At 42.5% G+C, this 12,780-nt stretch overlaps 1 protein-coding gene across 1 annotated transcript in view; it reads right to left on the bottom strand.

Annotated features, from left to right (window-relative positions):
* Window positions 1-10,877, bottom strand: part of LOC122895359 (cytochrome P450 3A12) — a 57,817-nt gene extending 46,940 nt beyond the window's left edge. The window contains exons 1-3 of the mRNA XM_044232710.1: window positions 10,696-10,877; window positions 5,657-5,750; window positions 3,726-3,778 (exon numbers count right to left, since the gene is read on the bottom strand). Of these exons, the coding sequence (XP_044088645.1) occupies window positions 3,726-3,778; window positions 5,657-5,750; window positions 10,696-10,766 (218 nt within the window). The 5' untranslated portion in view covers window positions 10,767-10,877. The remainder of the gene's footprint in view (window positions 1-3,725; window positions 3,779-5,656; window positions 5,751-10,695) is intronic.
* Window positions 10,878-12,780: the final 1,903 nt, after the last annotated feature.

Genomic DNA, 12,780 nt, shown 5'->3' with positions numbered 1-12,780 from the left:
GAACCAGAAGACCCCAAATTGTTAAGGAAATGCTGAAAAAGAAAAACAAAACTGGGGGCATCATGTTACCTGATTTCAAGCTTTACTACAAAGCTGTGATCACCAAGACAGCATGGTGCTGGCACAAAAACAGACACATAGACAAGTGGAAAAGAGCAGAGAGCCCAGATATGGACCCACAACTCTAGGGTCAAATAATCTTTGACAAAACAGGAAAAAATATCCAGTGGAAAAAAGACAGTCTCTTCAATAAATGGTGCTGGAAAAATTGGACAGCTATGTATAGAAGAATGAAACTTGACCATTCTCTTACACCATACACAAAGATAAACTCGAAATGGGTAAAAGACCTCAACAGGAGACAGGAATCCATCAGAATCCTAGAGGAGAACATAGGCAGTAGCCTTTTCAACATTGGCCATAGCAACTTCTTTCAAGACATGTGTCCAAAGGCAAAGGAAACAAAAGCAAAAATGAACTTTTGGGACTTCATCAAGATCAAAAGCTTCTGCACAGCAAAGGAAACAGTCAACAAAACAAAGAGGCAACCCATGGAATGGGAGAAGATATTCACAAATGACACTACAGATAAAGAGCTATTATCCAAAATCTATAAAGAACACCTCAAACTCAACACACAAAAAACAGATAATCACATCAAAAAAATGGGCAGAAGACATGAACAGACACTTCTCCAAAGACATACAAATGGCTATCAGACACGTGAAAAATGTCCATCATCATTAGCCATCAGGGAGATTCACATCGAAACCACACTGAAATACCACCTTATACCAATTAGAATGGCCAAAATCAACAAGAGAGTAAACAACAAGTGTTGGTGAGGATGTGGAGAAAGGGGTACCCTCTTACACTGTTGGTGTGAATGCAAGTTGGTGCAGCCACTTTGGAAAACAGTGTGGAGATTCCTTAAGAAATTAAAAATAGAGGGACGCCTGGGTGGTGCAGTTGGTTGGACGACTGCCTCCGGCTCAGGGCGTGATCCTGGAGTCCCCGGATCGAGTCCCACATCAGGCTCCCAGCTCCATGGGGAGTCTGCTTCGCTCTCTGACCTTCTCCTCGCTCATGCTCTCTCACTGTCTCTCTCTCTCAAATAAATAAATAAAATCTTTAAAAAAAAAAAAAAAAAAGAAATTAAAAATAGAGCTACCTTATGACCCTGCAATTGCACTCCTGGGGATTTACCCCAAAGATACAGGTATAGGAAAAAGAAGGGCCATCTGTACCCCCAATGTTCATAGCAGCAATGGCCACAGTCACCAAACTGGAAAGAGCCAAGATGCCCTTCAACAGATGAATGGATCAAGAAGATATGGTCCATATATACAATGGAGTATTACACCTCCATCAGAAAAGATGAATACCCAACTTTTGTATCAACATGGATGGAAATGGAGGAGATTATGCTGAGTGAAATAAGTCAAGCAGAGAGAGTCAATTATCATATGGTTTCACTTACTTGTGGAGCATAAGGAATAACATGGAGGACACCGGGAGATGGAGAGGAGAAGTATAGTTGGGGGAAATCGGGAGGGGGAGATGAAGCATAAGAGACATTATGCAGAGTGAAATAAGTCAAGCAGAGAGAGTCAATTATCATATGGTTTCACTTATTTGTGGAGCATAACAAATAGCATGGAGGACAAGGGGCGTTAGAGAGGAGAAGGGAATTTGGGTAAATTGGAAGGGGAGGTGAACCATGAGAGACTATGGACTCTGAAAAACAATCTGAGGGGTTTGAAGTGGTGGGGGGGTGGGAGGTTGGGGTACAAGGTGGTGGGTATTATAGAGGGCACGGCTTGCATGGAGCACTGGGTGTGGTGAAAAAATAATGAATAATGTTTTTCTGAAAATAAATAAATTGAAAAAAAAAGAGAGACTGAGGACTCTGAGAAACAAACCGGGTTTTGGAAGGGAGGAAGGTGGGGGATTGGGTGAGCCTGGTGGTGGGTAGTAAGGAGGGCACATATGGCATGGAGTACTGGGTGTGGTGCATAAACAATGAATCTTGGAATACTAAAAAAAAATCATAAAATAAAATTACCAAAAAAATGGAACTTAGGTTGGTAAATAACTGAAGGCAAGTACCTTATCTAAGAACAAAACAATAATGGAGAGTCTGCCCACCCAGTCACTACAAATTATAATTCTGAAGATATATCAAACACATGAAATGCATAGGAGAGAATATCAGATAAAAATTATAGACACAATGATCAGAAATATATAAATAAAAAGACTGGGAATGTTTAAAAAGTGATGGCAAAATTATCAATTATTTCTTTGTCCTAGTTACTAAAATAAATTTCCTAGTTATACTCTAAAAGAAATATTATTTTAAATATTATAGAGGTCCTTGATAGCATTAGGTCAGAAAATTTGAAACAAAAATAAAGAGAGAGAGAGAGAGAATAAAGACATACAGAGAAACATGTATAATTCATTTAGACATATTTTCAATTATACATATTTAATCTTATATGTGGGTCCCAAATTGAGTTTCTTGGGCTTCATATGGGTGACATTCCTAGGCAGCAAAGCATGCCCACTTTTGCACATATCTCATACAAAGCTGACTCTTCATGTGTGATCCATCCTTATCAGCCTGACCTCATGACTATCAGTATGGCCTGTTAATGAGAATCTGTCACCAGCATGAGGTTTACTTTAAGCTTAATTACATCACCATTTAGCATCTTGTTTTCCATAATAAATCACTTGCATTTACTAGAACAAAATGAAAGATTTCCCAAAGGTCCTAATTTTTTGAATTACAGAGAAATATCAAATGATTCTGCAATCACATCTAAAAATGGATGACATGAAAATAAATAAATAAATAAAATAAAAAATGGATGACATGAAATGCTACCCATCTCCAGAAAGTATTCTAAAATGCAAAAGCTTTCAGTGGGAGTCATGTACACTTAGCATTGAAGCAGTGATAGAAGTTAATGAGGTGGCACTCAAGTCTGCTCTTCCAGCAGCCTGATCATATTTCTTGGATGATTCCCCTTGTCCCATCCTATTTGTTCAAAAACACCAGGGTGGACAAAGGACAGTGCTTTTGTTTTACTATATATATATTCTTGATCTCACATGGCCTTAATATTGCTTCCACTACTAGTTAGTTCAGTTGAGATTCCTGGGACCCACCCCACATCCTCCAGATTCAGATTCAGTGTTCCTGGGGGATGGGGCTAAAGAATCTGCATTTTTAACAAGCTCTCCCAGGTGGTTCTTATCCACAGTCAACCATGAGAACCATGTACTAAGAGCAGTACTGAAGCCCACGATATAAGACTGGCTCCATCCAGAGCTGACCAGGACTGAATGTGGGAAGGGGCAGTGGAGCTGAACCACTGGTTATCCAGAGATCTGGGTTCTTTCTATGCCACCATATTGCTTATGGGCCAAAGCAACTCAACAGAGTCCTACGGCTTCTGAGGATGTGACCAGAGAAGATAAGGAGGTAAGGAGGGGTACAACACTGGCTGTGAGCAGCCCAGCAACATGTATACCTCTCCAGACCCAATTCATACTTAGACCTGCACACCTGGTGATACATGAGATCCCAGGAATCAGAGGTTCCAGAAGCTTTACTACATCAGGCTTTATCCCAAAGGGCTCTTGACTGAGACTGTTAACACCATGAGGCCTTCATCATAATGAGCCTATCCAAAGGAAGTTTCCAGAATACTCACCCCCACATTCTTCCATACTTTCTAAAACATTCCGTGTCAAAAACAGAAACACCCTGCAAGAAGAAATGAAACATATTACTAAACTAAATGTACTGAGTCCTACCTCTAATAGGGACAAAAATGACCCAGACCACATGAAATGCATCTTACTACCTCTCACTGGTAGTGAGAGGGAAGCTCTTATTCACAGGTGTCTTACTGGAAAAGAGAGAAAACAAGAAGATATTGAAATGGAGAAATTCAAGTACCTCCTGAATCCCCTCCAAGTGTTGCAGACACTGAACAACTCACCTTGTCTGTCAAGGCTACAGAACCTCTGTATTTCTGGCATGTTTGGCTTGTGCATGTGTTGTCGCTAAATCTCAGAACCCTCTGAATTACTACCTCAGGGCCATGTGGAGCTGAGGTAGTAAGAGCTGAGTCCTGCACACACTGAACCCCCAGTCAGCATCCTGTTCATTAACCTCAAGGGCACAACTAAAATTCCAAAGGATTTAGGAAATTAAGACACCAGTGACCTCTTTTCATCTAGCAAATTTACGTAACTCTAAACATGTTGGTTGAGTGAGAAAGTGAGAGATGAGTGAATGAATGATAAGGCAGCTTCACCTTTCACTCATCCAGCTCCACACAGAAAGGGGGGACCAGGCCACCACTCCACAAGGGGGAGAACAAATTAGAACACTTGATAGGAGTTTTCAGTTTTGTCACTTAAGAAAAAACAATAAAACTTCCTGTCCCTAAGTTTCAGCTGTGATTTTGATGTTCTAATCATGCAAAACAGGGTCCCAGAAATGTGGATCTTGGGATGCTGGTACTAAGGAGTTGATCTGAGAAAAGTAGAAAGGAATTACTGCTTTTTTTGGAGAGAAAAAATCCGGGAACTTATTAGATGATAATTGGGCACTAAGGGTCTCAGTGGGGAGAAGTGGAATCTGAGAAACAAGCCTCAGGCCTGGGGGAAAGGAACCCCACAGTAGAGAGCAGCCTGCACATGAGACTGCCAGCTCACCCTAAGATGTGAGCTCCTAATCTTCTGTTAAGAGGCCAGGCCTTGGACAAGGCATAGAAGCTAGATGAGTCACAATGGCTCCACCAACATCAGTCTGTGTATCTGTTAGTATACCTCATTCACTACAATAATTTCTTAGTAATTTTTTCAGAGCATCTCTTTTCTAGTGATTTTGTATGAACAGTCTATGTTTGTGTGAAAACAACACAGGCATACACACAACTCAATCAAATGTTAAAATCTGAAGTCAGTAGACAAGCACCACCCTCCCTCTCTGCTCAACTCACCCAGAAGGGGCTCACAATGAAGGTAGAAAAGTAAAGCAGAGAGCTCTGGGTCAACCTCTCAAATCCCCAGAGATGTCACCATTAGCAATGGGTGAGTTAGAGCTTGGAAATAACTCTGGGGGCTGGCAATTCTCGAGACGGTTCAAGTGTGTGCACATGCCCAAAGGTGAATTTGGGCTACCCAATAAAATGAAGTTCCAGAGCTATTCAGCAAAACAAAATGTTGTCCAGAGCTTGTACGATAAACAGAAAAGTCTAACTCTAGCATACACAGCTTAATGCACCACTAGCATGGACCCCCTTCATAATTTCTCCTCATACCAAGTATGGTGGTACCTTCCCAGGAATCTGCACCTGCAGGAAATAAAAGCTTCTTCTCAATGCTCACAAGCTAGAACAGTAAGCCTGAGTTGAAGCAGCTAGACAGCTGGGCTGCCCACTGAGGCAAACTCTGAGACTCCAGAGAATAGAGCCCTGGGGTAGACCTGTCCATGTGTTGGGTGGAGCCTATGACACCACTTCTGGAAAGTCTGAAACCTAAGCACTTCTCTTGGGGAGGAGCATTTTTACAATGAAACTAAACTGGGATTTGCAACCATAAGAAGCAGAAGAGGGAGCTCAAAAACACTCACCTTACGGTAGGCCAGAGCAGTTCCCACAAAAGGCAGAGGTTTTGGCCCAGGAATTCCCAGCTTCTTAAAAAGTCCATGTGTGGAGGTCCCATATCTATGAAGTGAAAGAAAAGGCCAGGTCACAGGGATGATGTAATAAGTGCTGGGGCTGGTCAGTCACTGACACAAAACGAACAGGTAAGGGGAGAGGTAACATACAGGCAAGAAATAATAACAGCAATTCCAATGGCAATAATTATATTCACTCATCATCTGCTTTTCCACCTCCACTAGGCCTCACAAAAAGTAAGGATGATTAGCTAAGAGTAGCTGAAATCTTCACAGTTCTAACCCTAAAGTGAAGACTAGGTAAGTGTTTCCATACTTGAGAACTCCTGGAAGGTTCATGCTTATTTCTTCCAGGAAATTCACTCATGCTTATTCAGTAAATGACTCTTCTATGATTTGGGAGATTCTCATTCTAGATGGAAAGAGGAAAGACTGCTTCTCTCTTCTGATGAGGAGATTTTATTTAATTGCATCCACTTAAGAGCTGAGGGTTACTGAGAACTTAGAATGATAATGTTCATACAGTTTGCTTGGAGACTTTTGTGTTTTTCCTTCCTTATGAACCCTGTTTTTTGTGGGAAGTGGTCCTTCTTAGATCTATCTTCATAAGGAGGGTTTGAGCAAGACAGTATTCTCATTGATATACAATGAAAACTGTGTCCCAGGCTCCACTGGCCTCATTGAAAAGTGAGATGCTTTCAGCACGGTCCTATTCTGTTGTTAGGCACTCTGATTCTCTTGAGCTGCAGAGAAGGAGGACTGATCCATATGTGCCCTAAATGATACCATATAAAAGAATCAGTAAGGAAACAATCCATGTCCATACCATTCTTCCCCTCATGTCATCTGATCCTCCAACCTGAGATACTCATCTGCTCAGCACACTACCAAATACACTCTTTTTTTTTTCAAGATGGTCACTCACAAAGCAGTTAGTTTACCAACTCTGTGCATCAGCTCTCTTAGAAACCGATTATGGATGGTGTTCCCTAAGTAAGGCCTGCCTTTAATCATCTTTCATTTGCCATGTGTGGAAACCCACAACTGCATCCTTGCAAGCCTTCCACTTAGGCGTTGCTGACAGATGGCAGAGTAGAGTAAAAAGGATGAGGAAAGAGGCTCCAGTAACCATTTTAATCATAACTTGCTAAGCCTACAAGGCTAACCCCATAGTGGCAAATGAGGACAGTATGGTGGGAAAGGATGCTAGGTAGACATTGTTACATGCCCCACAAGTCTTTCAGCTAACAGACAGGGGGCCTTCCAAAGTCTAGATACCTCCAATTGACAGCAGAATACATGTTATGCAATATAAAATAAGTAATGACAAAATGTTCTATAGAATGGAATGAAGACCTTGTCTCCTCATCTCTGGAGTGTAGCCTTTAAGATAGTACAGTTTCCAAACAATCTGTACAAATCCAGCAAATCTTATGTTATAAAATAGTCAAATAAATCCACAAATTTCGTGAATGGACATGTATTAAGGGACCAGAAGAGGGCCTTACCAAGACCCAGCTGAGTGTCTGGATCTTTACTCCAGAACAGTAGGACACATGAGTATCAACTGCCAGAACAGGGGGTGGCCTTGGCTAGTCCCACCTCTGTTCCTTCCTTGCCATCCCCACCACAACAATCAATTCCTGTTTTCTAAATATTTGATGGGCTCCATGAACCCCCAAGTGAAGCCAAGCATGTGAGTGAATGTGTCAGCAACACTGGACCCGGGGAAATATCTGCTTCTGTTTCTAAACTCACATGGCTCCATAAAAAGGCAGAGGGTGGGCTGGGTGAATTTTTCTGATTCTTTCCAGTTTCCCTCTTCTTTTTTTTTTTTTTTGTTATTAAAGAAGTAAATATTTTTTAATTAATTTATTTATTTTCAGCATAACAATATTCATTATTTTTTCACCACACCCAGTGGTGGGGATTATAGAGGGCACGGATTGCATGGAGCAGTTTCCCTCTTCTTGACAGCACCATGCTGCTGGTGGTAAAAAGGAAGGGGCTGACAATAGTGCCATTCGTTTTTATTGCCATTACATTGCATGGCATGCAGAAGGCACTGTCTACAGCTACTGACGTGTGGCTACACCCGTGTCCTCTAAGTCTACTGCTTTGATTGCATGATAGTGACTATATCCAGGGACAGCCCCACTGCCAGACAGACTTCACACAGTGGGGCTTATATGGTGGTCCTGTTCCCTGACTTGCAGTCCCGTGACAACCTTCTGTAGGATCAGGATCAAGGAGCAGACCTCTCGGAGGTCTGCTCTGAGGGAGGAATATTCTCCCACTCCACCCCAAAGTCCTGCCTGGATGCCTCTCATATCAATACCAGCTCACAGTATCACTACTCACCTGTGCTAAGAGGTTAAAATAACCTGCTGGAAAGTAAACAGTCAATAAAACAAAGAGGCAACACATGGAATGGGAGAAGATATTTGCAAATGACACTACAAAGGGCTGGTATCCAAAATCTATAAAGAAGTTCTCAAACTCAACACCCAAAAAACAAATAATCAAGTCAAAAAATGGGCAGAAGACATGAACAGACACTTCTCCAAAGAAGACATACAAATAGCTAACAGACACATGAAAAAATGTTCAACATCATTAGCCATTAGGGAAAAACAAATCAAAACCACATTGAGATACCACCTTATACAGTTAGAACAGCAAAAATTAACAAGACAGGAAACTACAAGTGTTGGAGAGGATGTGGAGAAAGGGGAATCCTCTTAACACTGTTAGTGGGAATGTAAGTTGGTGTAGCCATTTTGGAAAACAGTGTGAAGTTTCCTCAAAAAGTTAAAAATAGGGACGCCTGGGTGACTCAGTGGGTTAGGCTGCTGCCTTCAGCTCAGGTCATGATCCCAGGGTCCTGGGATTGAGGCCCACATCAGGCTCTCTGCTCGGCAGGGAGCCTACTTCCCCCTCTCTCTCTGCCTGCCTCTCTGCCTACTTGTGATCTCTCTCTGTCAAATAAATAAATAAAATCTTAAAAAAAAAAAAAGAATGGCCAAAATCAATAAGACAGTAAACAAGTTGGAGAGGATGTGGAGAAAGGGGAACCCTCTTACACTGTTGGTGGGAATGAAAGTTGGTGCAGCCACTTTGGAAAACAGTGTGGAGATTCCTTAAGAAATCAAAAATAGAGCTACCTTATGACCCTGCAATTGCACTGCTGGGTATTTACCCCAAAGATACAGATGTAGTGAAAAGAAGGGCCATCTGTACCCCAATATTCATAGCTGCAATGGCCACAGTCACCAAACTGGAAAGAGCCAAGATGCCCTTTAACAGACGAATGGATAAAGAAGATATGGTCCATATAAAATGGAGTATTATGCCTCCATCAGAAAGAATGAACACCCAACTTTTGTATTAACATAGACAGGACTAGAGGAGATGATGTTCAATGAAATAAATCAAGGAGAGAAAGTCAATTATCATATGCTTTCACTTACTTGTGGAGCATAAGGAATAACATGGAGGATATTAGAAGAAGGAAAGGAAAAGCGAATTGGGGAAATCTGAGGGAGGGCGAAGCATGAGAGACTGTGGACTCTGAGAAATAAACTGAGGGTTTTGGAGGGGAGGGGGATGGAAGGTTGGGGGAACTAGGTGGTGGGTATTAGAGAGGGCACAGATTGCATGGAGCACTGAGTGTGGTGCATAAACAATGAATCTTGGAACACTGAAAAAATAATTTTTTTTTTTAATCCAAATCGGGGAGGGGCTCCTGGGTGGCTCAGTGGGTTAAAGCCTCTGCCTTCGGCTCAGGTCATGATCCCAGAGTCCTGGAATCAAGCCCCACATCAGGCTCTCTGCTCTGCGGGGAGCCTGCTTCCCTCTCTCTCTCTCTCTGCCTGCCTCTCTGCCTACTTGTGATCTCTGTCAAATAAATAAATAAATCATTTAAAAAAAAATCCAAATTGGGGAGGGACCTGGGTGGCTCAGTCAGTTAAGCATCTGCCTTCAGCTCAGGTCATGATCCCAGGGTCTAGGGATCAAGCTTCACATCAGGCTCCCTGCTCAGTGGGGAGTCTGCTTCTCCCTCTCCTGCCACTCCTCCATTTGTGCACTCGCTCTCTCTCTCTCTCTCATTTTCTCTGAGAAATAAATAAATAAAATCCTTTAAAAATTAAAAATAAAATAAAATTCAAATTGGCTTTCATGATCTGTCTTTGTGGCTGCTGGCAGATTTCTTATGGGCGCAGGGGACAGATTCTTTATACTGATGCTAAACCTCCAAGACACTGGAAAGAAAAGGGGAAATGAATAAAATTTTAAGAAATTGGCCAAGTCTCCTCACCTCTAAAGATGCTCATTTAGAGTTCAAGAGCTCTGCATATTACAGGGCCAGGGGATAGTTAGGAGAAGGGCAAAGAGGGAAGAGCCTAGTCAGAAGAGAAAGTGAGGCATCTCCAGCCCCCCTCGAAGTCTGGGTGCACCAGGTGCCTTGTGTACATGATGGCTGGTGGTGGAGAGAGGGGAGCAGGACCCCCTGAGTGACAAAGGTCCAATCCTTCTACATGTTTCCTGTAGTAGAAAGAGACCAAGGACATCAAGATAATGAGACAAAAATCTAACCCAGTCCCTCTGCCTCCAGCATTCCCACAGCTTGGCAAGAGGGTGAGGACCCCAGAGTGCCAGACCTGGTGATTTTTCTACCTCTCCCGAATGTAGCTTGATTAGTCTACACCCCAGCTGGTAGTCAATCAGAAGCTCATCCCTAGGAGGAAGCAATGTCACTCTACCTCCTGGCTACAGCAATTGGAGTTGGGGTGAGGGAGACACTCCTTCTTCAGATCTGGTGAGGTCAATAATAACCCCTTACCTGTTCCTAGCATGTTTGAGGTGCCCAACACTTACACAACTTCCCCTTTGTTAACTCTTTTGATCCTCAAAGCAGACAAAGAAAACAGATGCTGATTAGCAACCCAAGTCTGGGGCTCCAGAGGCAATGAATCCGGACAGTTACTCACAGATAGAGGAGGACCAGGCTGATAGCTAGGAGAAGCCAGGTTTCCATGGAAAAGCTTGGGATCAGGTCCATGGCCACTTTTCTTCTGTGAATTCTCTCTGCTTCTGTTCAGCAGGGTGTGTTAGTCCTTGCTGGCTTGTGGGTGCGGAGCTTCCCCTCTCACCAGCGGTGATTCAGTGAGGCTGGGATGTATACACTGAAAAGGGGGCAGGGCTGGAGCAACAGCCAGTAGCGTGGCCACCCAAGCTCCACCCACAGGTGCTCCCCAGCCATGAGTGCTGACAAATCGTCCTGGACACTCCAAGTTTGACCTTCTGTGAGTTCATATTCTTTGGGAAATCAATAAACAACTCAGTGTTACCAGTAATCTCAAAAGTTACAGAAACTCATTAAAATTACTGTCCTTAAATCTCTAACCTGTCCTTGTCAGCATGGCTCCCTGCACCTCTAAATACTTGAAACTCTGCAAACAAGAAAGTATAGATCTACATATCTTTACTGATGTAGTTTTCTCTGCCTAGAAATGCCCTTATACCCCCTACAGGGATCCTTACTCATCCTTCAAAATGAGCTACAACAGAATCCCCTCTGTTAGAGTCTTTCCTCCTCAATATCCTTGAACAGATATAACCACTTCATCCTCTGGGAAATTTCTGTCCCCCAGTCCCAGTTCTATTATCATCCTTTCTACCCTCCAGTCCCATAGTTGGTCTACACACCTCTTTGCCTTACAGATAGAGAGCTTCTCAAGGGTGCAGGCTGAGTACTTGTCAACATTATGTCCTTAGTCCCCAGCCAAGCCCTATATGCTCGGAGGAACATCCAGAAAGATTGGTGGAGTTAAGTTATTAAAGGTAAAATTGCAGGGCTTCCTGTGTGTCCTTTCTGGGTGGATTGTTGGTGACCAGGCCACATACCTGCTGTGAGATCTAAGAACATACCTGGAAATTACACTGCTCATTAATACCACTCTGACCCATGTTCTGTGTCTGCATGGCCTGAGAAACTGGATTATGTGGCATACCTCAGGAATCTCTGAGACAATGGAGCCCTGCAAAGAGATAATTAAGAAAGAAGTGGCTGCATTCCAATCAAAATTCCACTGGTATTTTTCAAAGAGCTGGAGCAAATAATCCTAAAATTTGTATGGAATCAGAAGAGACCCCAAATTGCTAAGGAAATGTTGAAAAACAAAAATAAAACTGGGGGCATCACGTTGCCTGATTTCAAGCTTTACCACAAAGCTGTGATCACCAAGACAGCATGGTACTGGCATAAAAAAAGACACATAGACCAGTGGAACAGAGTAGAGAGCCCAGATATGGACCTTCAACTCTATAGACCAGTGGAACAGAGTAGAGAGCCCAGATATGGACCCTCAACTCTATGGGCAAATAATCTTCGACAAAACAGGAAAAAATATACGGTGGAAAAAAGACAGTCTCTTCAATAAATGGTGCTGGGAAAACTGGACAGCTATATGTAGAAGAATGAAACTCGACCATTCTCTTACACCATACACAGAGATAAACTCAAAATGGATAAAAGACCTCAACGTGAGTCAGGAATCCATCAGAACCCTAGAGGAGAACATAGGCAGTAACCTCTTCGATATCAGCCACAGCAACTTCTTTCAAGATATGTCTCCAAAGGCAAAGGAAACAAATGCGAAAATGAACTTTGGGGACTTCATCAAGATCAAAAACTTCTGCACAGCAAAGGAAACAGTCAAGAAAACAAAGAGGCAACCCATGGAATGGGAGAAGATATTTGCAAAGGACAGTACAGACAAAAGGTTGATATTCAGGATCTATAAAGGACTCCTCAAACTCAACACACACAAAACAGACAATCATATTTAAAAAATGGGCAGAAGATATGAACAGACACTTCTAAAGTGAAGATATACAAATGGCTATCAGACCCATGAAAAAATCTTCATCATCACTAGCCATCAGGAAGATTCAAATTAAAACCACATTGAGATACCACCTGACACCAGTTGGAATGGCCAAAATTAGCAAGACAGGAAACAACCTGTGTTGGAGAGAATGTGGAGAAAGGGGAACCCTCTTAAACTGTTGGT

Source organism: Neovison vison, chromosome 14 (genome assembly GCF_020171115.1).
Source record: "Neovison vison isolate M4711 chromosome 14, ASM_NN_V1, whole genome shotgun sequence".
NCBI classification, from domain to species: domain Eukaryota; kingdom Metazoa; phylum Chordata; class Mammalia; order Carnivora; family Mustelidae; genus Neogale; species Neogale vison.
The sequence above is the reverse complement of the archived record's forward strand: the minus strand, read 5'-3'. Positions and strand labels throughout refer to the sequence as shown.